Genomic DNA, 26,687 nt, shown 5'->3' on the forward strand with positions numbered 1-26,687 from the left:
AAACTCTAAAAGACTGGGCATGGTATGAATCAAGAAGACGTGATGCACGGGGCAACAGCAAGTCCATGGAAACTGTCAAATTGAAAATGAGTATGTTTACAGCCAGTGAAGTTTTAAAGAAGAATGGACAGCTAAAGATGATGTGAATTTGTGTGTATATGAGCTTAAAGTGTCTGAAAAGACTGTGAGAAACAGATATTTATTTCTGGTCACCATCTGTTTGTTCCACATGGAGGAACGCAGAATGACGGCTAAGAAAAGGCCAAAACAAGACCGTTCTTTTCAGTGCCTCGGAAATGTGACGCAGGAGAGAGAACTGCTCCTTCCCCTGCTTCTGTGAGTCCGAGAACAGGGTCCAAACTCCATTTAGACCCCTGTTTACCTAAGAGATGAGCTTTTGGACACATCCATTCATAGGTCTTCTCTCTTTATCTGGTCATGAATATTCCCATAATCCTTTGGCCCCTGTCCCAGCAGCCTCCTTTTTGGGGAGGTGTGTGGTGGCTTTCTCTCTTTCAGGATTCCTCCTCAATCCCTTCTTTGAAAGGGGCTCTCGCCTGATCTCCACATGAAATGATATCTCTTTCACTCCCACTCTTGCGGGCCTCTAAGCCTCCTGGGCCGGAGCGGCAGAAGGCTGGAGAAAGCCCTTAATTGACCTGTAATTAGACTGTGAAACAGTGTGGCCGTGGAGAACAGAAGGACGAGGAAAAAAGCGAGAGTCAGGGCACGGGATACCGCCAAGGAGATGGAGCTGAAGAGAAACTCAATCCCTTTTGATATAAATGGTGGCCTTCGGTATTTGCCATCAAGTAGCACGACCATTAATGGGGAAAATGGCAAAGAAATTAAAATGTGGCAACAGCCTTTTCAGCAGCTCACGTTTCCCACCATGCCTTCCCGGAAACAAAACTGCTGAAGACGCTCTATGGGAAATTATTGTCAGGTGTGAACCCGTGTGACAAGAAAAAACGTTTGAAATGTTAACATCTAAGATAAAGCTTCTCAAGCAGCAAACAGAAAACCAGAGAGGTCCTTAAAATGATAGATCACCCAAAAATGTTCCAAACCTGCATGACTTTCCTTTGCAGAACACAAAATAATATATTTTGAAGAACATGATGGTGTCACAACTCCATGGAAAATGGCAGTCCCACAAATCAGCTATCCAAGTTATCTCTAAAACATATGATATGGCTGCAAGGAGGAGAGAAACCGCTGCCGGAGCTCTGCTGTGGAGAACCTCAGGGTTCAACTTGAGGGTAGCTTCCAGCTTACCTCAGATAACTGGCTTACTTGAGTGCGCGAAATCTTATGCACAGCCAGTTAGATAAAGTACGTAATTTCTTGAAGTTAAAACACTTTCCCCATAACAGTATAAAGTGCAGAGACAACTATAAACTCACTAGTAGGCTGATTTCCCAGAAATAACTTTCATTGATATGACTAGCCAAAAATTACATTCTTGACAAACAAATCTCACATATATTCCTTTTGTCCAAATATGACAATGTCATCTTTCCGGACTTTCTACCTCTAGATCAACTTATTAGAATCACATTTTAGGCCATATACCATAGAGCTATGTTAATTATCACAATGTGATACCGTGACTACAATGGAAAATACATCACATTACATGCAAGATAAATATCAAATAAAATATCAATTCATCAGAATTGGGTGATATTGGATATATTAAAGGGATAGTTCACCCAAAAATGAAAATTCTGTAATCATTTCCACACCCACATCATTCCAAACAATGGCAATTTTATTAGTTTTTGGCCATAACATTAAATAACATTTCCAATCCCTATATTGAAGTAAAATGTATTACGTATGTTGTTTCATGATGACTTTAAAGGAAATGGACTACTACAGACCACAAATAACTTTTGTAGCATTAATTTCAATACACCCAAAAGTCAGAAATTTTGAACAACATCTGATGGTGCATCTAATGGGAATTTTCACTTCACTTTCCCCCTAGGCTGCGTGAGAGACTCCTGCTTATGAGGGCTGTGCAGACAGCCTTGTGTCAACCCAGGTGTACGCTGAACTCCTCACCTCCCCTTCACAGCCTCTCTCCAGCCTGGCCTCCAATAAGCATTTAATTACAGGGCTTTGGCACAGGTAAGACAGGGGCAAGTCAAGACGTGGAACAGCCAGAAAACAGTCAACCGGACAATAGACGGCCATCCCTCTATGAGTATTTGAGACCAAAAGTTACCCTCGCTGGAAAGAACAATCTCATAGCTGCATGTCAGTCAGCATAAAGTTCCAACTTTGACCCTGCACTCACAACTGCAGGTGGTCACGGTGGGTTTCCATCCAACCTCTAATTCCTTGCACCAATGATGGGCATCTAAAAGGGATAGTTCACTTTTCTTCTTTGGAACACAAAAGAAGACATTCTACAAAACTTCTCTGTGTTTTTTTTGTCCATGCAGTTTAGTTCAATGTGATTTTGGACCCCAGTGACTTTCATTATAAAGCCAAAAATAATCAAAATATCTTATTTTGTGTTCCAAAGAAGGTGAGTAAATGATTTTAATTTTTGGTGAACTATCCCTTTAACCCCTCTTGTGTGGAACCCGATCTGTTCCATTTTAACTGGCTAATGTGTGTGCAGAAATCCACTGAGGCCTTTCATTAGGTCTGGATTTAATGGATCATTAGGTGGGACAACGTATTTACTGATGGATGCTGTGCACTGGGTTAAGGGTTCAACATTAGGACTCTGTTTTTAAAAGAGAAAAACACACTTTTTTGCCACGGTTTGTAGAATTTATTAAAGTGATGCCGGGGACTAAAATTATAGCTTCAGTAAATCCGTTTTTTTAACTATGAATTGAACAAAGACATGATAAAGGAGCAGCACTATGTCATGTAGTGTCATCTCGAATGGTCCAGAAGGTAAGGCATTGCAACAAGTGCTCTATTTTTACTGAGCGAGGAAGGAAGTGTATGGTTTTCCTATTACCTCATAACATACTATCTGACAGATAGATGTATAGTGTGGTGTGCAGAGGCTTTGAGAACAGCCTTGCAGGAGACCTACTGACAACAGGACTTGGTCCTGCCAACCCCAGAGGCACTTTTTGTGAAGGGACGAATGGTGAAATGGAAATGCAAGATCGTCGGTCCATTTCCCACTCATTTAACTTCCGCTTCCCCAGGTTCGGAGGCAGGGTGACGGTAAAAGAGAGAAGAGGGAAAATACTTCCTTCACTGGGACGACAAGTGTTGAGAGATTTATATGTGGAGAGCAGGACCTCTGAGAGCACTTGGGTGGGGTGGCGGGGATACGTTAGTGGGAGTGGGCGACCCATTATCAGGTTGCATGGGAAGACTGGGGCCACAAGCCAGCTTCAGGGGGAAGGGGGGCTCGCTCCAGCTGTTTTAGAGATGGGAGCGGTTTCCTCTCAGCCTGAAAGAAAGGCATAATCGTCTTTCTGTCACTAGAGGGGCAGGCCAAAAATATGCTTTTCAAATCAGAGCGGCGGGGTGCAGGGAATATGGTGGGAGCGTGTGAGAAAGAAGAGGCGAGAGTGAGAGGAGGAAAAACATAGAAGCTGGCCACAGATGAAAGACAAGTGCATGTAGTTCTCCATAAATTGATGGGTGACATCCTAAAGCGTGCGGTTTTGTTTTCATTGGTTGAATCAGTTTCTATAGTGAACTGAACAATCATTTGCATAAATCAATAAAAACAAGTTCTCAGGTCAATACAGGGCTCAACAGTAAGAATGACTCAGTAGTTGCCAGTTGAAGAGACCACCACATGCCCAATCCGGCTTGGAAAAGAACATCAAGTGTCCTGTATGGAGTTACTTATAGCTGTATGACTTAATTATTTTACTTTAAAAAACTTTAAAATTATTTATTAAACATTATATTAAAATACAATATGTAAAATGTAAAGTATCATGAAATTAAATAAATATAATAAATTACATATTTAAAAAATAATTAAAAGGGTCATGAACTGCATTTTTTTTATTTTAAAATGATCACTGAGGTCCACTTATAATGTTATCAAGATATGCTCATTTAGATGAAATAAGAAAATTTCTATCCTGTTTTTGACCCTCTCTTTCGAACAGTCCATTTTGATAGGCGTGCCTTGGAATTTGGAAGAACTTGGAAGTAAACGGCCACTGCTATGACTGGGTAACAGTTTTGCATATTAAAATAATTTTCAACGTCCCCAACATTACATGTGGAATTGTTCTGAAAACTTCCGATTAGGGCTGCACGATATATCATTTTAGCATCGATATCACGATGTGCGCATCCGCGATAGTCACATCGCAGGATGCGCGATGTCAAGTAGGGATCGTAGTTGAACCATGATATGTACGGGACAGCTGCCCAGCGGAACGCATGTGATTGGCAGATTAAATGCAAAGTTTAACCACCATAGAGTGAAAGTTGATCATTTGCATGTGCCCTGTCAGTTCAAACATCAAGCGCAAGAAGACTGTAACTCATGCACTGTTTTCCGTGCAAGCACACAGAGCCACCTAGACAGCATGTGAACACTGAATTCAGGTCTCTTTCTCTTCTTTTTGAGTTTGAACATACACGTAATGTCAGTTTTTTCCAATATCATACAGCCCTACTTCCGATGTTAAAAACATTTCATTACATAGTTGAAACATTTGCCAACAATGTGGAACATTTATGCATATTAAATATGTTTTATAAGTCTAGGTTGTGGCAAATAAAGTTTAAGCACTTGGAGTTACCACAGTTATAACTGACAAAGGATGACTTACGGTAAACAGAGTTATGAATGAATGTACCATTGTTTGTCACACTGTTGTTCTTATAGGCTATTTATAGTTCATCCTTTTCAATAAAGTGATAAACCTATACATTGTCATTTGCAGTGTCATGTTTTAAATAAAAAGAAATGTGTTGTAATGTCTGACTGATGACAAAACTAAAGATGTCGCTCACTGAAACTTTTATTCAGGATTACAGTGAATGGCTTAGGCCAGAGCAATAACAAAAGCAGCGTTCTCTACATGCTCTCTTCAATGAGACTAAAATAACACTGGTTCTTATAATTCTCAACAATCATAGAAGATTATTTCTTTAGTTCATCTCTTTGAAGAAAAGCTCTATAATCTAGCTACCAGGGCAACATCACGAACAGATGATAACACTCAGGATCAACAGTTCACACCTGAGTTGTACCATATGCGGCATAAGTTTCATATTCCCGGCTCTAGATAAACCAATAAAAGGCAAGAACGTCAAGGATAGAGGACAAAGAGAGTGAGAGAGAAAGACACTGTAAAGAAGTGGTACACCAGCTTCTGTGGTGACCTAACGCCTCATGCAAACACAGTTAAAACCCTGTGTATACAGAGCTCAGGGGCAGCAACAGTACATCACTACACAAGGAGGAAATGGAGGAGCGGTTTTCATTGAGCACTAAAACTGGTTTCCATGTCATCCTTTCAGAGACAAAATGATGTAAAGGTGATGAGGGGGAGTGTGAGACCGAACATAACAGCATTTCTCAAGGACCTGCACAACACTGAGCTGGTTTAACTTCTGTATAATCCTTGCAGGACATGAAACTGTGGAGAAGCTGTAACCTCCAATTTGGGCTGGACTGACAATATTGTAGGGCTGTCACTAACGATTATTTTGGTAATCGAGTAATCAGCTGATTATTTAATCGAGTAATCTGATATTTTTGTGGTAATAAAAATAGACCTAAGCAAAGACGTAAGCCTTTAAAATGACTTAAAATACATATAGGGTGAATTCAGGTTGATTGGGATATTTTTTTCCAGACAACTCAGTGATAAAAAGTATCCCAATCAAACTATAATAACAATAAGGCAATAATATTTGGTTCAAAGACAGTATCAAAAGCAAGTAATCATATGGTTTTATTGAACTACACTGTTAAAATACATAATATACATAATATAATCATCTTATGTACATTATGTAAAAAAAAAAGGATACCAAAAATAAAAATAAAATAAAGTAATGGATTCCAAAAATAACACAATAAAATAAAAATTCTAGCTCATATAAAATTTTCTAAAACGTAACAATTATTTCAACCGCTTTTACTTATACACGACTATAGACTTGTAGTGCTGCTGCAGGGTTGCATGTTTGAGCCCAGACTATTTTTGTCTTGATCCCCCCTCCTCTCTACAATAACGTCCTGTCACCCCATAAAAAGTGAGAGTAATGCTCAAAATGTGGAAAAAAACATTCACACTTCAGCTGCCATGTCTCAAAGACTAATTTTTAAGTGCTAGAGGGCCCTTAAAAAGCCTAAAAAAGAAGTACCTAAAAAAAAAATAATTACTCTCGCTGTTTATACATCAATTTTCCATCATTCAAAAAAATGAAACGGAAACTAAGAGCCAAGTCTATGACTGTCATACGGGCTGACAAGACAGGGAGCCCAGCACGTCCTGGATTGCTGTAATTGAATTGAGTCTATTAGGTAAATCAAAGACTCATAAAGCCGTCTCCTGACGTGCCTGCAGTTGCATATTAGCGATATGGGCAGAACTCCAGCGAAGGCACAGTGCCATACAGCTGCCCTGGCACTGCGCGCACACACGACACATCACCCACAGGCAGCAGCCACAGTAACAAGCCTGAATGCAGCCATCTTGCACATCTAATCCCACGCATTCCCACTCTCTCACTCACACATGCACAATCCCCAAGTGTGAAACCAGAGCAGCTCACTGCCTGCCTGCCTGCAAGTAAGGGCAAATCGCTCTTAACACCAGACTTTGCCCCAGGGGCTAAATTTTTTTCTCTTTGTTAAGGGAAGTGCCCCTGTCCTCCCCCAGCTCCTCATCTTCAAACAGGCAGACAGGTGAGACCAGGGTCAGCGGCTCAGCTCCCTGCACCTGTGGGAGTAATAGCCCCTCATGGCCTCGTGTGAGCCGGACTCAACCCCTGGCCCAGCCCCAGGTTCCATGAGCCCATCAATACATCTCTCGCTTTATGAAGGGGGCTGTCAGTTTTTCCAATCTGTCTAAAAAAGAAAAAAAAGAAAAAAAGAAGGCAAACAGGGAGCAAGACGGGGAGCATGTAACAACAGCTCATAGGTGATTTAAAGAGCATGGAGCTTGAAATCCCCCTGCTTCCTAACCCCTCCCGTCCGCTACTGGATTCTGGAATCTTTTCCTGTTGGGTCTTGTAAGGTGGGCGACGTGGAATAGATGTGGCTTGAAGACATATTCCCAAAATAAATCGCCCACTTTCCACCTTCAAAAAATCACCATCCAGAAATATATCAATGACATCAAAAGTCCAATTTTATGAATTCAATGCAGTCTAAGATTGGATCTACCAAAGCGTCATCAAAGTTAACTGAAGCACAACGCTCAGAGTGCTTCGTAATGAGTAATGGGCTTCACTGATTTGTAAAATCTCAAAAAGCTCTCCAGAAGTCAAACATCTAAGAGACTCTTGTCAAAACTGCTGGTCAGAAAGTGATACTTCAAAGTGGATGGAACTTTAGCAAGAGCCAACTGTGAAAGTATGCTAGGGTTATTAAACTTATGGAAATTTTTGGATTTTTTTTTTTTTAATCCAACAATGTCAACAAATCTGGGAAGGTAAGAAATAAAAGCTCACTTTAGGCTTTAGATCAGCTAAAACTGCCCAAGTTTCCAAAAGGTGGTTTTCACAGCAAAGTCATAGAAGATCCATTTTTTGGGAATACCCAAAGAACCTTTCAGTGAACAGTTCTTTAAAATAAATGTTTTTTTCTTAGTGTGAGGAAGATTCTAATATCTAAAGAACTATTTTCCACTGATAAAGAACCTTTTGTGCAATGGAAAGGTTAAGGGTTATTGTTAAGGGTTCTTCGTGCAACCATAGATGGCACTGAAAAACCTTTTTTATAGAGAGTTTGATTCAGATTGCAAGAAAAAAAAAAAATCACTTTAAAAATTTTATCAGCTGTTTTCATATTAATTTGGGATCATCTGAGAGTAGCAAACTGGTGCTTGAAACCAGGCCAGTTTGAAAAGCTTGCTGTTGTTTAAATGTTTTAAGAATTTAGGAGGTGAGTGCGGTCAAAATAAGATCATTTGTTCTCTCAGAGAGGAAGCAGAGACAGCACATCAAAATACATCAAAAGCTCCAGGAACCCTGGGAACATGATGCCACCTCACGCAGGAAAGGCGGCAAGGCCAGACAGGCCCACAAATTCCTCCCTGCTATTTGAAAAGAAATTGGAAATAGCCAGGATTCTGTCCAAACTCATGTTCTTTGCATATCCCTTCAGGATGTGGCAGAAACCACAAAAGTGGCTGAAAAAGGCTGGCAAAACTAATGCACTTACAAAAACACCACCTCTTGTACAACACCATGCTGCGTAAATTGTGTATACAGAACAGACAATGTAGTATGCTTACACTAAACACACTGGCAAACCTCTGGTCTGAAAACTATACAAATATGCTTTTGATTTAACCCATGTACACAAAAAATGACAATATACTGTGAAAGAAAATGGAAAAATTGAATATAATATGATACTGCACATGATCAAGCCATTATGATTCCTGTAAACTAATGCCAAATAGAAAAGCCTTTTTCCACTTCAAACTTAAAACAATGCGCACCACAATGACGACAGGATGAAAACAGCTGGGTCTGAAATTACTTAATTTATAATGAGAAACAGTTTCTGCTTCAATTCAAAACATGTTGTTTATTAATGAAGTCAGATCAATGCTTAAAGTGTCTATTAATCAGCAATATTCAATGTATTGTTACTAGGTCTGTCAATAGATTAAAATATAAATCATGAGTTTTTTTTTTTATCATAATTCGCCAATAATTTGCCAATTATTCTGTTTTAAAATGTGTAGATGTAATCCATTTAATGCTGTTTAACATATACGTTTATTTTTAAAGTCTCTTATGCTCACCCAAGGCTACATTTATTGAATATCGTGAAATATTTTTCACAATTTCACAATAACAGTTGTGCTGCCTTATATTTTTTGTAGAAACCATGATACAAATTTTTCCAGAATTTGTTACTAAATAGAAAGTTCAAAAGAACAGCATTTATTTGATATTGAAATGTTATGTAACTATGTAAAATTCTTTACTGTAACTTTAGATCAGTTTAATGTGTACTTGCTAAAAGGTATTAATTTATTTTTAAAAAAAATGTTCTTACTGACACCAAACTTTGAACGCTATGACGATAATTCAATTCTAATGAACTTTATAATGGGTAATAATATCTGGATTGCCTTTATACAGTCAAACCAAAAATTATTCAGACATTTTTGATACTTTTGATATATTTTTACTAGTGGGTGCAGGACACTATAGTTCATTTAGTTAAGTGAGGATAGCAAAATAAAGTAAACTGACATATTATACCCAAAAAGTCTTCATACAGTGGACTACCAGTAAAATTGATAAAAATTTGGAACCAAAAATTATTCAGACACTTTGACCTGACCATGTTTTGCTTAAGTGTTATCTGACATAATTAAGATTTTTTTTTTTTTTGACACAGTTTAACTCTTTTTTTTTTAAACTATAGTGAATAAACTGTATTAATGAAAGAATGTTAAAGGTGTCTGAATAAATGTTGGTTTGACTGTAAATGAACTCCCTGTTAATAAGGTCTTTTGAAATTAATGACTACTAAACAATGGTAATTAAATGTTAAATGGCATTACATTTATTTTATTACATGTTTTGACTATAAAAATGCTGAATTTGTTTTTTAACTTTAAAATGATTAATTTCGTTTTATTCATTTTTTGCCTCAATTTTTTTTTCCCAAGATTTATTTTTGGCATTTTTGCCTTCATTAAGATAGTACAGTTGGAGAGAGGGCAGGAAGCGAAGTGGAGGGGAGATCAGGAAAGGACCACAAGACGGGATTTGAACCCGAGGCGCAATTACGCTACATGTCAGAGCGCTGCCCACGAGGCTATCGGCTCCTACGTCTCAAAACAAAATGAAGCATTTTTAAAGCGAAAAAGCTATGTTAATGTGCTAATGGCATTTACACCATTAAAAAGTTCATTAATCTCAAAAGTGATCACTTTAGCAGCCTAAACTCAGCCATTGTTTTTCATATCATGGCAACCATTATTAACAATCCAAGACCTGTCACTACAGCTATCTCTCTCTCCCTCATAAAGACTGACTGCACCTTAATAGAGTGACCATGTGTTTTGTGCAGTGGCAACAGCTAGGGCACTGATGCATGCATGCATGCCCAGACTTGCTTTTATTAGCATAACAGCCACTTCTTGGGAGGTCATGCTTGTGTTTTCCCTAAGTGCTGGTTATCCACCAGGCAACGTCATGCTTTACAGCACAGGAATCCACTCTAAGGGTTACCCAACGCCAAGCATCGGGCTTAAACAGTGGAGGGTCGGACATCTACTAGGACAAGTGGACATGCTCACGGAACCAAAAAACCCCAACATCCTGGTCTTTATATTCAGGCATGGTATAAAATAGATTGAGCACTCTTACTGGTTAAAATGGTCCATCTCTGTCCTGAAAGACAGTGTCCTAAAGGCTTAGTCTCTTAAAAAAAAAGGCAGAATATATAAAACTGCATATCAAAACATATGCACCTTTGCAAAGATTTTTTGACTGATAAAAACATTATTTTTTGAGATTTGTTGAGTTATGGGATAAAATCACTGCCATCATGTTTTTTCCTGTCCACTGCAAAGATACTTAAGCTAGTCAACCTGATCAAAAGAGACAGTGCCCACTAAACATTTAGAGAGGCCTCTTAGATACACAAAGAAATTCTTCATAGAAAAGGCAGAGAGGCTCTTTATGACTCAAGACACTGTATGGGCAGTTTGACCATTGTGTCTAAGCACACACTAACCCGGGCAGCAGTGCCATTACCTCACTCTCTGTTATCACGGTAATGACAGCACTGGGATTTACGTGTGTGCGAGTCGTGTGTCTGTGCGAGATCAAGTCTGAGCATGTCAGTCGTGCCTCCACAAATTGCTGCTTTAATCAACAGAGTGTTTAACAGTAACCAGGGCTGAAGATATGACAGACAGCAGGCAGTGTGCAGCCAGGAGCTCTCTCACACTGTCTCCCACACTGTGAAGGGCAATTAAGGGTTCAAGCCTCAACAGAGGAAGGAACAGGAAAAAAATGAGAGGGAGTGTGAGAGAGAAGAGTGTGTGGGAAGCTATCCGTACCCTATTCTGAACCAATATCACTTAAAATGAGTTAGAAGGTACAGTGGAAAAAGGACTGAAAACAGTGAAATTCCAACCATAGAGACTTGACACTGAAGTACAAATGGTTTTGGCCCTTTAAATAAAACTGTGAGAGGAAATGCTTAGAAAATGATGGGGGGGCATTTTATGAAAAAAAAAAGCAGATTTGATTAACCTTTCTGACTCATTGCACTACAATAAAATAAAAAAATAAAAAATAAAAAAAATCTATTGAACTGTTGTTGCATTGAAAAAAAGAGGATTGATAAACATGATAAACAAGTATTCATGAAAAAAAATCAAATATTCATGAATTTTGTAAATGCAACAAGAAAAATGGAAATTTAACGCTGCAGTGAAATTTGATAAATGGATAAAATTACCCATATAGACCAAATAAATGAACTCTTAAGTGCAAAACAATACTGCCCTCTGGTGGTCGACCTATCTTGCTGATGTTTTACAGGCTAAATGACGAGAAAGTTTGAGAATGAACTTACTGAGGTCTTCTGCCAACTGAACCCTCCTGCCTGTGATCAGTTGGACTTTCTTCTCATTGTCCTCTCCAAAGTCCTCTAATACTTCTTTAACATTCTTCTCCAAGCGCCGCACTGCACAAAAAAAAAAAAAAAAAATGCTTATTTGTGTTGTTTGAACATGGAACGTAAAATGAAAAAAAATAAATAAATAAATAGTCTGTCACTGTTCCCTCCCACTGAAGCCTTTTTAGTTAGTAATGAGAGACGTTTTGTACCGATTAGCAACCAAAACTGACGACTTTGCAGGAAAGCTTACCTTCGGTGTTAGTGAGCTGTTGTCGAAGAGTATTGCCTGTGATGGCCAACATTCTCTGGATCCTCCAGAACAAAACCACATCATTGCACTCAAGCTGGAACACAGAGAAATATAAGAAACTATTAGCTAAATATAACCTTTTAACATGAACCAACACAAAGCTAATTTTACAGAAACTGTGTGTATAAAGTAGGGATACACCAAAAATTTTCAATCTTTGGTTGAAAGAGAGAGAAAAAAAAAAAATGCAATGATGATAATTCAGCTCAGTTATACAAAGAGTTGAAATGACTTCAGTTTTGTTATGGAAAATTAATAATCTGGTTTTCCTTTTTAAATAAATTCCTGTTAATAACTTTCATATTTTTTTAGTACTGAATACAGACAACAAGGATGATTATTATACAACTGAGATTAATTAAATGTTAAATGGCATTACTTTTTTTTTTTACATATTTATTTTTACTAATTTTTACTTGTTTAACTTTCGCACTTTAAAAAAGCTTAATTATGTTTTATCCATTTATTTTCTCTCACAAAACAAAAATAAGCATAGTTACATACATTTAATCTAATAAACCTTTTAATTCTCTTTAATTAACACTTTCCAGACCTATTTTTTTAACGAAATTGTACTAAAAAACAGACATCTTCTCTACCTCAGAGTCTACAAAGTGTCTCTGGTAATAGTAGAAACCTCGCCGGCAGAGGTTACAATGTGATAATGCCTTTTGCAGGAAGTGGCGTCGATAGAGCTGGTGCCACGTGTCCTTGATCTACAGAGAGAAATCATTTATACATACATTAGTTATAAAAAAAAAAATAAAAAAAAAGGCATAAAATCAGATGTGCAGACAACAATGCTAGATATTTTCTCTCAGGGTCTCACTGACCAGTACAGGGTCCACCTCCACTCCTCGGCCCTCCAGGTTTTTGCGTACTGTAGTGACCTCATCATTGGCTAGGTAAGCTGTGTGATCTTCATGCAGCTTCAACAGACGCTCTAGCTCGTTTTTAGTTTCATTACGGATGTGCTACAATTAGGAAACAAAATTATGTTGACTCTTTTCACTAGTACATACTAATACCACAAACAGTGACACTTAATTATGGCTCCATGATTGTAAAAACAATCCAAAAAAAAATGTGTGGACAAATATGTAGTGTTGTCTGTCCAACCTGCTCTGGTGTTCGATTTTTCCAGCTCAACCACCTCTGCTTCCAGTCTGGCCCCACCATATCTGCTATTACTGAGTCAGCTGCAACACAGGAAGATGAGTCACACACTCCATACACAGAGAGACATGAAAGGGGTTTATGAGGGGTAGACGTACTGTCTTTAAGGCGAGACTGTAGCGTTTCCTCCATGAACTGAATAGCAGCGTCCCACTGGGGCTTGTCTGTGATAGAACGATCCTCCAAAGCATTGTGTTGAATCACTCTCTGTACCGAACATACATGAGTAACATTTACCAACAGCACTCAAGAAACCCTTGTGTGCTGCATTAGCAAAATAACATATTATCTTTGGTAATAAATTCTATATTGAATTTCTGGTATTGTACATAATATTTACCAAGCTGTCCATGGCTGTTTCATTCCACTTGTGTCGTTTGATGCTCTCATCTTTGACAGCTTCCTTAAGCTTATCAAAGATGTCATCCTGGTCTTTCCCTTTGTATTCTGCCATGAAACGGGCAAACTCCTCCTGCAACGTCTCCCAAGCAACCTGAGTAGGAAAGAAGAGGATATATTTAAAAACAGGATGAGAGAAATGTTATTTCACATGGTGTTATACATCACTGTATAGTTTAGGGTCAGTAATTTTTTTGCTGTTTTTTTTTTTTTTTAAATTAATACTTTTATTCAGCATTAAACTGATCAAAAGTGACAGTAAATATTTTTACATTTCTGCAAAAAATACTATTTTAAGCAAATGCAGTTCTTAACTGTTTTCAACATTGATAATAATAATAATAATAATAATAATAATACAGTTTCTTGAGCACCAAATCAGTATATTAGAATTATTTCTGAAGACTAGAGTAATGGATACTGAAAATTCAGCTTTGCCACCGAAGAAATAAATAACATTTTAACATAAAATAGAAAACAGTTCTTTTTAACTAATAATATTTGACAATATTACTGTTTTACTGTAATTTTGATCAAATAAATGCAGACTTTTTAAGCATAAGAGACTTCTTTCAAAAACATTTAAAAAGATCTTACAGATCCCAAATACAAAGGGGATGTCAAAAACCATTTTTGTAACTAAAACAAAATTTTCACATTTCACATGAACAGTCTTTTTTACCTGACGATTTGGGAAATTTAACTACTAAATATCAGCATTCAGCACAAAAGAAATACCAGTGTTTGACCAGCGATGATTACCTCTAGCGCTTTATGAGGAAGTTGTTTATCAGTCCACTGCTTGAGTTTGATGTCTACAGTGGTGTTGAAAGTGCCCGAGTTCATGGTTTGGGCGGCAGGCAGGTAGATGTTCTCAATAACGTGTGTCGAGACCCTTTCCCAAAGCTTCTTCTGTAAGATGGACTCCCTACAATGACAAAATTTATGTTTGTTCATTCTGAAAATACACATGACCAAACTACTATCAAATGGAGACCAAGAGCAAAATAAACAATGTTAATTTTGTTGTTTTCAGTCCCTTCAACCATCAAATAACAAATACAAATAACATCAAAAATTTACTTCATAATTCTAAACAGTCGTGTGGAAGTATAGGACTTGACATTAAGACAAAGATGAGAATATTCTGAGTGTGACGGTCAAGCTCATTTATCATAAAAGGCACCATATTTCATAGCTTCCTGTTTGCTTTGTTCTTTTGTGGCACATCAATATACACACATCTCCAATAACACCAAACTAGCGCTGCCCAGAGAAGCCACCCTCCAGCTATTCATCATGCCATTGATTTGAGAGGCTGATGGAGCACACTGGGCTGCCTACAAACATCTGATCTATTTAATTTAGCTTGCTCCTCTGGGTTTTGGGTTCATAACTCCAGGTGCAGCTTGCAGCCTTGCATTCTGATGGTAGAGTCAGCCCTGAAGCCATGAGATGGAAATGCAGAGTTTAATGTCAGCCAGCCAACAATGAGTCGATGAGTGAGAATTCCTCATTTGTTGTGGTTTTGCTGATGGACAGGATATACATAAATATGCTACTAACATAATACAATATGTTCAATATTATCCATGGTTTTTTACTTTGGATGTGTGATATCAAAAGGTATATTTAGCAAAGTATGAATATCATTAAATAAAATAATAATGAATAAAAATACAGCTGCGAGCAGCAATTATCGGGGTTCAAGCACTTTAAAGGGATAGTTCACCCAAAAATGAAAATTATCCCATGACTTACTCACCCTCAAGCCATCCTAGGTGTATATGACTTTTTTTTTCCCAGACGAACACAACTGGAGATATATTTAAAAATATCCTGGCTCTACCAAGCTTTATAATGGTAGTGAACGGGCGCGTGTTTTGGGCGTGCACCCATTCTTCATAAATATAATCCTTAAGGCTCCAGGGGGTTAATAAAGGCCTTCTGAAGTGAAGCGATAGGTTTTTATAAGAAAAATATCCATATTCAAACGATGGCGCCCCCCGCTGGCTGATTTCTTTCGAATTTCTCACAGGCCTCTAGGGCCATGAGTCAAACTGGCCCAGCTAGTTTCATTCCAATCGGCCTCCATTAAGCTTGTCTGATAGCTGCTCAAAATTAATTGGCCGATGGCGGACTGTTTTTTGAGATACATCGATGTCCTCAGAGACAATCATGGCACCTTGGACAAAGACATTGCATGCCATTTTTCAAATCAATCGCATTAACGGTGAAGTAGTTATAGCCATTTCCATGTTTTTTTCCTGTTATAGCACCACCAAGTGGCCAGTCGCTGCCTCATTTTTCACGCAACCACAGAACGAACTCTTACATAGGTGTGCTGAGTTTGGTGAAAATATCTCATTCCGGTCACGAGTTACAGCCATTTTAGTCAAAGTGGCTCCGCCCACTGATCCTGATGCTGATCCTTGGAAATTTTAACAATTACAATAGGGGTTCAGCGCTACATGCTTGAACCCCTAAAGAAATGAATGAATAAATAAATGAACGAATGAATAAATAAATGAATAAATGAACGAATAAATGACCAAATGAATGAACTAATGAATCAATGAATGAATAGGTGTGTTCGACTTGAAGTGGCACTGCACAGTCTGATCGGTGTATGACATCAAAGTACAGTGAGAGAAGACGGCTCTGCATGCTTTCGATTCGCTCGAGGTACTTCGATGTCATACACCTATCAATCTGCTCAGCGCCACTTCAAGTCGAACACACCTAATGAAGGAAAGAACAAACAAACACACTACTAGAGAAGAAATTTCAGTTGAAATTACTAACTTCATGTTATTGTAAATCTGAAGTCAATTACGGAGTAGGCAGAACAAAATTAGTAAGAAGCCATCCACACAGAACAGATAATTAACTTGCTGTAAAATTTTAAATCGATTGACAGTCCTGCAATTAATTTTGTAGTTAATGAAAAGAGAAGTGCTCACCAGTGTTTTGGTGTAACTTGACTCAAGCTGATCACCTCATCCAAGATCTCATTTTTGGCCTTCTCATAGAGCTCATTCTATGAATGACATACACAGTATAAAACATATTAATCACATATCACATATAATTATTAAGGATGTCAAAGCTTTTATAGTACATTACAGAATTTTAAGTAGTTCTTTTCTTTTTTTCCCACTTTCTTTTTGCATTTACAGTAACATTTTTATGTTACTAATATTCACTAATGTTGTGTTAATTTAATGATTTGGCATATGTAAATTAGAATATTGTTTTGACACTTAACAAGGTGTCCTAGACATAAAGGTATAGTATAGATCAAAGAGGAGCTGATTCTTACCCTGTCCAGCTCTCGTAAGCGAGGATAGTTGTTCTTCCACTCAGTCTCCAGGTTAAATCGAGATGCTGGTCAACAAGGAAGGAAAGTTCAATTTAGGTTATTTTCATTAATATCCATAGATTTTTAAAGGAAACTTTTTTTTTTATCTGGGGGGTTATAAGTATAATGCCATTTAGAATGTTTTTTAAACTAGGGATAGTCCACTCTAAAATTAAAATTCTTTCATTATTTATTCACTCTTATGACGTTCCAAATCTGACTTCCTTCTGCGAAACACGAAAGAAGATTCCCATTGGTTCCCATTGGCTTCCATTGTATTTTTGTTGTCCATACAATGGAAGTCAATGTAAACCAAAACTGTTTTGTTACCAACACTCTTCAAAACATCTTCTTCTGTGTTACATAGAAGAAAGGAATTCAAACAGGTTTGGAACATTTTGAAGGTGAGTAAATAAAGACAATTTTCAATTTTGGGTGGACTATCCCTTTATATAATTTTATGCACAGTGAGTCTTACACAAGGTCACAACGGTGAAATCTCAGCACCTCTAACACATAGTAAAAAGTGTTAGAAAATTCATAACATATCAATTTCAGTTCATATGACTGTAGCAAGTAGGTCAGATTAACAGTAGGTTAAAACATGATCATTAGCAACTTGGCTATTGATGTCATACTAAAAAAAAATAGATTTTCTATAAAACAATGCGTTCAAAGTTCACTTAGCCACCTAAAATAATAGAGTGAACTTTGACTAAAACTTTTCAATGACGACAGCCCTATTCCTTAGACACTTCCCATCTCCCTCTGTCTCGTTCCCCGAACAGGGACACCAGATAGCCTGCGCTGTGGCCCTGATCAATGCACCTGGAGCCAGGCGTGCACTGTATCAGCAACCTCACGTCCCCCTGGGGCCCCGCGTCCCTAGCATACACACGGGCCGGCCGTCTCGCTCACACAATGGAGATGACGCTAATTGCTCTGGTTATCGGGCCGGCCCTGGTGCAGCTGTGGAGATCGATAGCCCACACAAAGGTTTGAGGAGCGTCCCGGGTCAGGTAATAAATCTAGAGGCAGAGCGTTAGCAGAAGTGGCCTGTTAATTGGCAGCGTGGAGGTCTACAGCGTGCCCTGTGCAGAACGTCTGAGCTGAGGTGAGGTGTGACGGGAATCAGCACGCACAGGACTGGGAAACAGCTCTGCTGAGGTGGGCTTCAGAGTTAAGTGGCTGTCAAGGTGTTGGTTTGGATTCTATTAAGGTTTATTTACTGGGTCTCCTGAGAGCTGATGTGTACTCTTCTCAAAATGCCCTTGAAAATCAGCATCTTATTATAGAATAAAAATAGCAATAATCAAACTAAAGACTGAAAAGCACAGTCCATGTGCTTTTTTTTTAATTTTCATGGTTTCCAGACATGTCCTAAAGCTGTGGTTTACAACCTTTCTGACTTCGAAGCTCCCCACTGTCCATAAGAATAATCAAAGGACCCACGACTTTTTTAGTTATTTGTGATTTACAGAAAAAGGATGGGTCTTTTTCATAGACTGTGACAAGTTTCCAAATATTAATATTGTAAATCTAGCAATTCTATTTTATATTTTCATTATATATTTTATTTATTAATTAAATTATATTAATTTATTTATTACTCACAATTTCTACCTGATTGCATAACAAGAAAATGTTTATTAATTATAAAAATGTACATAGAGTTTAAAAGATTTTATTAATTTAATTGACTTTTTCAAGTCTAGAAATCACATATTTATTGTTATTATTTATAATTTCAGATTATTTTAATGTTTGTTTAGTCTTATTTTAAATAATTTCAAGTCATCTTGAGGCCTCATGTTAAGGGTAGAGACACACCAAACCGACGCAAAAGAACTAGCACTGATAAAAGCCGACTCTGTTGTCGCCTCGCGTCACATACGTTCACTTTCTATATTCCACTCTGCTCACGTTAATATTAAACATTTGCCCAGGAACACTCAGGTACATGACGTAAAATTAGAACTGCCTTCTGCCTGTACCGCCTTGACTTGTTTGCTCACCTGTTTTGCTATTATTCTCACGCTTCGACTCGTTCACTAAACCGAACAGCCAACCAGAGTTCTCTCTCTCACCCAACCTTCCTTTGCCGATTCTATATGCTGAATCAGCCCAAAAAAAACAAACAGACAGCGTCCGACTAGAGCCAACAGTGCAGAACACACTGGGAAAACTTAATCGGCCGACGCTTAAAAAAGGTCCGACGTTGGCCGACGGCCGATCGTCGGCTTGGTGTGTCCCGGGCTTAAGTTCGATAAGGACCAACTAATGGGCCTTAGCTCCCTGGTTGCGAACCACTGTCCTAAAAGGATACTGTAGACAAAAATTACATATCTGAGAGAGAGGGTGAATAGAAAATGTTTCTAGACTAAAAGCAAACATTATTAAGTCTGTTCTTTGCATAAGAATGATATAATATGGCTTTAGAACAGTGGTTTTCAATCCTGGTCCTGGGGACCCACCAATCTGCACATCTTGTATCTCTTTTCTATCTCACCTTTGAAGGCATCTGCTTGTTGTTCTACTGACTCTCTCACCATCTTCCAGAAGCAGTCTGACACAGCAAGACTCAGGTTCTTTGTGGTCACCTGATGAGCTTTCAACATGCCATCCCTATAACAGTTTGGGAAAATACTGTCCAATCAAAATATGTAACAGATTATAAAAAAGGTAAGGTAGAACTATGCATTTGAGTCCTACCTCAGCAGTCTTGAGGTTTGGAAGAAGTCCTCTTCGTAGTCTTTGATGGAGTCTATGCTCTCATTAGTACTGCCTACAAAACAATCATGGTTTTGAATGACATCTAAGTCCAGCAAAATGCAAATTGCAAATGCAAACGAAAGATCTCATTGTTTACCTTTGCCAGTTACTACTGCAAAGTAGCCCAAAGCCTTCATTGGGAATAATTTGCCTTCAACTATTTGCTGGATCTACAAATAGAGAAAATAAATAATTTGAGGCAAATAACAAAATATTTTAATACTGTATATTAAGTGTAAAACATTCCCAAGAATCACCTGCACATAATAGCATGTAATATTTCCTTCTTAGTGTCAGAGGATACAAAGGTGCTCCCTCTAGTGGCTAATACAGTAGTTAACAATTAGCATTGTAAGTTCATGTAGTGAAATATCTAAAGGTCTTACTCTGCTTGGACTAGCTAGGTTCTTTTCTGCCATGTCAACCTTAGTAAGAACAAAGATGGTCCTTTTGCCCTGAGGGTCCATCTGACTGACAAGATCAGTGACTATACTACGCTCTGCATCTACTGAGCCATCTGAAAGACAGAAATAATACAAGATGCAGAGAAATATTAATAGTGTTGGCTTAAAGACAAATATTTTAACGAAAGAGTGAAAACTCACCCTGAATGCAGAGGATGATGGCATTTGGATTCTGCATGTAGGCTTTACTAATGCTGAAAATGGTTTCCTTTGTGTCAGCAGCCATGCCGGCCGTCACAGTCTGTACACAAATGAAACAGTCAGTGACATCAAACTACTTTTTGTCAAGTCAAGAATCATTGTAACATGTTCTGCATATATGTATAAGCTTATATTATGTGCAATGAAAAAAACTGTATGAAAATGTACACAAAACTTACACTGATAACCCCCGGCAAGTCAACGAGCACCATTCTCTGGATTCCTGGGCCCTTTACACTTAAAGAAATGGTCTAACACAAAATATAAAACATATGAATGATGAATATCTAATCATTCAGGCAGATTCAAGTGTAAATGTTTTCACAAAGCACTGAAGGAACAAGGGTCTCACCTCAGGGCTGACTGTCTGACCTTCCTTCACACTCTTCCTCATCCGGAGTTCAATCTCATGCCTCAATGCTGCAAGCTAGAAAAGAAATCAACCTCACCTCAGTGACCTGACAGTCAAATATAGAGATTTACAAACTTGTACTACATAATTTGATTTAAGATACTTACATCCTCCTCTTTCCCAAGGTCAAACTCACGAGTGCTGTCTTTGAACATCGCTACATGGTGAGGGCCTTCACTCAGTGTCACCTTCATAATAAAACAAGTCAGGTAAACGCATCACAAATATGAAACAGCACAATTGTTTTCAATATTGATTACATTTTATAATATATTAAATATATTCAAATTGAAAACAGTTATTTGAAATTGTAATAATATTTCACAATGTTACTGTTTTACTGTATTTTAATCAATTAAACAGCCTTGGTGAGTCTTTTTTCAAAAATATTTTAAAAATATTAATCAAAACTTTTGAACAGTAGTGTGTGTGTGTGTGTGTGTGTGTGTGTGTGTGTGTGTGTGTGTGTGTGTGTGTTCTTGTATACATGGTTTATGAGGACACAAATCACCTTCACAAATCCACAAATCAGTTTAATTCACCTTGACAGGAGACCTGGTCATCATTTCTCCAGAGCCTCTGGGGAAGATTCTAGCTTGAGCTATCATCTCCAACACACTAGTCTTTCCTGCACTCTGGTCTCCAACCACCACCACCTAGAGAAGAGAAGACAGAACCCGGTTATGTCTGACCCATTAAGAGTTATTTTATGCCACCACATTACAGGGAAATAATCAGATTGCAGTAATGTTATGTTCAAAAGAGGGAATGTGAGTTTTCCTACAGAGCATTCTAAATTTTACCTGTAAAAAGTAGTTTGTGGTTTGTTAACTTTTCACTTTATATTATTATCTTTAAATTTTAAACCATTTTTCACTCAAAAAGAATAAATCAGAATAACACTTACCCTTGGCAGGTGATCTTGAGTATTGTAGTTGGAGTCATAATCTGAGAGAATGTCCAGGACCTCAGAGTACATATCAATCAAAGACTTCTGCACAGGATCAAGAACAGGACAAATGCATTAACAAAACTCAGTGATTTGTTCTTTGTGTTCACCGATAAAAAGACTGTTGAAATCTGACCTTGACTTTTCTTTGGTGAATCCCCTTGTCGTCTTTCTGTAAAACGACTTTCCTCAGTTCCTTATTCTCCTTTTCCAGACGCTCCAGCATCCGTTGGTACTTCATCTACACAAGCATAAGAGAAATGGAGTATGAACAACTTAAAAAGCTACAAGCATTAGTATGGAAAAAAAATAAAAATCCAGGCTTGAAATCAATGACACTTAATAGTTAATACCTGAGTTCGAAGAAGTTCTTCCTGAAGCTGGTCAATTCTTTCTTTATCAGATGACTGTAAGCACAAGAAACAATGTAGCAGACTATGACCATGCTATTTCTTTTCATGACAGCTGATCATCTTCCTTAAATTCCCCTGTAAGAGTCATTGCACAGACATCCACATCTCATGCATTCAACTCCAGCGGGCATCCCAGCAGAGGAAAGGCAAGTTAATGCAAAGAGAAGAAATTACACCTCCAGATTTTTCAAGCATTTAATTAATCATTTATTCTTTACACAAATCACCACACAAAAAACGATTTGGTAAAGGATGCTTGGATTATAAATCAATGCATCAAAAGTGCTTCTTGAATCATTTATTGGCCCACACCTGCAATGCAACTGTTGAGCACACACACCTCAAACTACCGGGCAAATCACAGAAAAGCAGTGAATGATTGGACACAAAGGAAAGGACACAAAGGAAAACATCAAACATACACAAACACATGTCTACGTAAAAAACAAGGGTGTGTAATATAAAATGTTTTTTGTTTGCTGCTAAATAACATGTCTTTTGCCTATGTAACTGGTTCTGGTGTTAGGCAGGTTAGTTTTGCTGGCCAACAGCTGGAGCAAATTGCACTCAATGTGGCAGGATGGCACACCACTCCATGCAGTGAATATTAACTGTACACGAGGGACTGTGTAAATAAATGGGTTTGCATGAGCGAGGCAGAATGGATCAAGTTTGGGTTTATCGCACTAATTATGCAAATATACCAGACTGACTTTATACTGCTAGTGATAGATGGATGGCAAATGTCATATTTGTTTTGTTTTTTTTTACTTTCCCAATAACAATTTGTTTAGGGGTCGTTTGTTATGTTTTCGAATTCACTCAGAGATTGACTTAGAAATCAATGTCTATGTCGCAAACCGTGGGGTTCAAAAGTCTGGGACCACACTGAAAATCTGAGATTCCAAATCTAAAGATTATTTAATCTTGTAAATAACCTTTTTTTTTTTTTTTTTAAGTTGTAGCTAAAATTATAAACCAAGAAACACTGCAGCATAAATTGAATAATAAATATTTTGTACATAAAGATTCTGTTCTATTTCTAGGTCACTAATAAAATTAGCAAATTTGTGACTTTGATCATGTACAAAACATTTATACAAAAGGTCAGATTTTTTCCATTGAAGCTCACAAAATGCTCTTTGGAGCGTTCTCAAATAGAGGGGCATTTTACCACACTGTACGGGGTAAGTTGTCACAATATAAAAATCCATTTTAAAAAAATGATAGGCTTTTCAGCTTAATCTAAATAGTAAAATAATGAAGAAAATTCATTCATAACAATTCATGAAACAGTGAAAATACAAAGTAAGAAAAGGTACAAAAATGTTTTGTACCTTGTTTTGTACATTGTTTTTTTGTCCAACAAATGTTGTAATTAAAACATTTATAACATCTAAAACACACTTTAGCTTGCCCTGACCTGACATTTCTGAAAAATATCCCTGACTGAGAACAAAAGTATGATTTTGTAATTTTATTTTTAGAGGACAGAATTCAAAAAAAGTTACTCAAATTAAAGGCAGTTTTTAATTTTATGTTTAAATACAGACAGCCTTTGTGACAACTTCACCCAACTAGCTTCAGTATCCCCTATATTTTGGAATAAAATTATTAAATAAAAAAATGGTTTTATCTGGTGGTCTTAGACTTTGGACCCCACTATATCAGCTATGAGATGGAATAAGATCACAGAGAAATCAGCATTTTGGAGGGAAGAGCATGTAGCCATACAGATGCTCAGATTTCAAATTAAAATACGGATTAAGTCCAGTTCTCATTTAGGACATGTCATTTCCTACAGGCGCCTGGATGGGTGGAGCTACTTATTTGGCTTATAACTAGAGAATATTAAAGCTGTAGTTCTCTCACACCAGTCGTTAATACCTCCACCATTCTGCTAGCTATATTATAAATATAAACATCTTCATTATAGTCATCTACGAAGAATTTGGGAAATATATATTTCTGAGTGTCAGAAATTCAATATATCCTTCAAAAGCTAATCACTAAGTAACTAAAAAAAAAATGGCGTGGGGCAGTCAAAGACTGGCATGAGAGCCACAGCATCATAGGGGTGGTGGGGGAGTGGACCTTCACCTTGCGTTTGGACTGCGAGGGGCTGGGGTTCGGGGCCGGGCTGGGACTGGGTTCAAGCGGCGGAGGCGGAGCATTATTGGCTGCCGCCCGCCGCATCTCCTCCTCGTGCTGCTGGATCTGCTGCTGAATGAGAATGAGCTCGCTGAGCAGCCCCTGCTGAGGGACGGCACAGTGACAGAGAGGGGCAGTCAATCAACCTGCTTACCAACCAATAGGAGGACATGGCAGAGCTTTTGGGAAATGGTCCGCCTCATTTTAATGTACTGCTCTTGATAATAAACTCGGTTATGGCGAACCTAAAATCTAAAAGAGCACTAGAAGCAACCATAAAGGTCTCTCAGCAAACGGGAGGGGAAGAGCTGAACTGCGAACACCAGAGGAAATTAAAAAGAGAACATTTATTCGCACTAATAATGTTGAGTCACATTCAAGACCTGCACTCACAGTCAATATTGTTAAGCTGCTATAATGCAGTAAGGCCACATCTAATAGTTTTAACAGATGAACTAATATCATATAAAACTAGTGCTACAAGGCAAAGCAAGCATTTGAGGCACAATAAGTGATTGAGTTGGAGAGCAGTGCAAAGCCTGAAGCTGGAGAGAGCAAATATTACTACATCTTTCAAAAACTGATGCTTCCGAACACAGGTATTAATCCAATTTTATGATTTTGTCTTACACACACACATACTACCATTCAAAATTTTGGGGTAGGTACGATTTTTTAAATGTTTTTGAAAGAAGTCTTCTTTGTTCACCAAGGCTCTGTTTATTTGTTCAAAAATACAATTAAACAGTAATATTGTGAAATATTATTACAATTCCAAATAACTGTTTTATACTTGAACATTTTAAAATATAATTCATTCTCGTGAAGGCAAGGCTGAATTTTCAGCAGCCATTACTTTAGTCTTCAGTGTCACACGATCCTTAGGAAATCATTCTAATATGATGATTTAGTTCTAAAGAATAATTTCTTATTATTATCAATGTTGAAAACAGTTGCGCGGTTAAATATTTTTGTGGAAACCATGAAACATTTTTACTTTGATGAAGAGAAATTTGAAAAGAACAACATTTATTTGAAATGGAAACTTTTGTAACATTATAACTCACTTTTGATCAATTTAATGCATCCTTGATGAATAAAAGTAAAATTTATAAAGTATTATAAAAAAATAAAAAAAATGTACTGACCCCAAACTGAATGATAGTGTATATGCTTAGACTTCCAAAATAACTGTCACAACCTTGTCTGTTAAGACATTTTATGGGCTATATCCTCTTTTAGGTATGCTAATATGAAAAATTTCAGTGTTAATCTAAGCTAAACTAAAAAGTATAAAGTTTTCCACTGCAGACAAAGAGTGATTCATGAGTGATGAAACAAACAGAACATTAAACATTAGCATATCAAGTAGTGAATATTTTGCTCTCAGAGAAGTAAGCTTTCTCAGAGAGCATAAAATGACCATGGCAGACAAACATGTAGGAGTTATGGAGGGGGAAGCTTTTACACAGACAATGAGCTGAAAAAGGCAGAAATGAATCACCAATCTCCTGCAATAAGAGATTACATACAGTTTCAAGACAAATGATATGTGAACCCTTTGGATTTGCATATATAGGTTATAAAACTGGATCTGACCTTTACACCTTGGAAAAGGATTTTAGAACATCTAAAATTAAGTATTGTTGACTTGCATGAAGCTAAAATTGTTACAAAAATATCTCAAAAAGATGATCCTTGATGATCATCTGTAAACGTTTCAGCATGTCATCTGCACACACTGAGAACTGAGAGAGAAGTTTCATTCAAATAATGTGAAGATGTCCAAAAGAGGAAAAATGTCAACAGCAAAGTCCAGACTGCTGACAAACAATTCCCCCCAAAAAAACTACTTTTCTACTTTTTACTCCTCTAATCAGCTGGTTTTAGCTAATTCAGTTACACCCATTACTAGCAGGAGCATAAAAACAAGCACAAAGCCATGCATAGCAGAATGGGGCCTTTTCTGTTCCAGCATGACAGTCCATATACTTTTTAACCATGTAATGTATTTAAATTTGTTGAGTAAGGAGGCAGCTTTTTTATTTAAAAAAAAAAAAAAAAAAAAAAACGAAGAAGCTTAACTTCAGCATTAGCAAATTGCCACAAGCTACTGAAACAGTGTCCATATTTAGCAGGACTGCAAAAGTGCAAGATAGCCATCAACCAATGGTGGTTGCCCCTAACAGTAAATAGTCAAAACAAATGCACAGCAACTGGCAACTCAGTTAATACTGAAAAAAGCCCAAGAAGCAACACAGCTAGGCAGAAAAATGAAACTTAAAAAA

At 37.6% G+C, this 26,687-nt stretch overlaps 1 protein-coding gene across 7 annotated transcripts in view; it reads right to left on the reverse strand.

Moving 5' to 3' along the window:
* Positions 1-26,687, reverse strand: part of opa1 (OPA1 mitochondrial dynamin like GTPase) — a 39,558-nt gene that overhangs the window by 6,874 nt on the left and 5,997 nt on the right. For 3 of the 7 annotated variants that reach the window (XM_051896994.1, XM_051896992.1, XM_051896998.1), the window contains 23 exons: positions 24,349-24,504; positions 22,189-22,242; positions 21,972-22,076; positions 21,794-21,880; positions 21,429-21,542; positions 20,994-21,074; positions 20,827-20,901; positions 20,654-20,725; positions 20,415-20,514; positions 20,196-20,326; positions 19,907-19,979; positions 19,750-19,822; positions 19,547-19,662; positions 16,999-17,063; positions 16,640-16,716; positions 14,439-14,604; positions 13,618-13,770; positions 13,376-13,484; positions 13,221-13,300; positions 12,935-13,075; positions 12,701-12,817; positions 12,042-12,135; positions 11,747-11,857 (listed from right to left, as the gene is read on the reverse strand). In XM_051896994.1, coding sequence (XP_051752954.1) covers positions 11,747-11,857; positions 12,042-12,135; positions 12,701-12,817; positions 12,935-13,075; positions 13,221-13,300; positions 13,376-13,484; positions 13,618-13,770; positions 14,439-14,604; positions 16,640-16,716; positions 16,999-17,063; positions 19,547-19,662; positions 19,750-19,822; positions 19,907-19,979; positions 20,196-20,326; positions 20,415-20,514; positions 20,654-20,725; positions 20,827-20,901; positions 20,994-21,074; positions 21,429-21,542; positions 21,794-21,880; positions 21,972-22,076; positions 22,189-22,242; positions 24,349-24,504 — 2,350 coding nt within the window. The remainder of the gene's footprint in view (positions 1-11,746; positions 11,858-12,041; positions 12,136-12,700; positions 12,818-12,934; positions 13,076-13,220; positions 13,301-13,375; positions 13,485-13,617; positions 13,771-14,438; positions 14,605-16,639; positions 16,717-16,998; positions 17,064-19,546; positions 19,663-19,749; positions 19,823-19,906; positions 19,980-20,195; positions 20,327-20,414; positions 20,515-20,653; positions 20,726-20,826; positions 20,902-20,993; positions 21,075-21,428; positions 21,543-21,793; positions 21,881-21,971; positions 22,077-22,188; positions 22,243-24,348; positions 24,505-26,687) is intronic. The other 4 variants (XM_051896995.1, XM_051896993.1, XM_051896997.1 and 1 more) reach the window with 2 other exon arrangements.

The sequence above is a fragment of the Ctenopharyngodon idella genome, chromosome 6, assembly GCF_019924925.1.
Source record: "Ctenopharyngodon idella isolate HZGC_01 chromosome 6, HZGC01, whole genome shotgun sequence".
In the NCBI taxonomy this organism is placed as follows: Eukaryota; Metazoa; Chordata; class Actinopteri; order Cypriniformes; family Xenocyprididae; genus Ctenopharyngodon; species Ctenopharyngodon idella.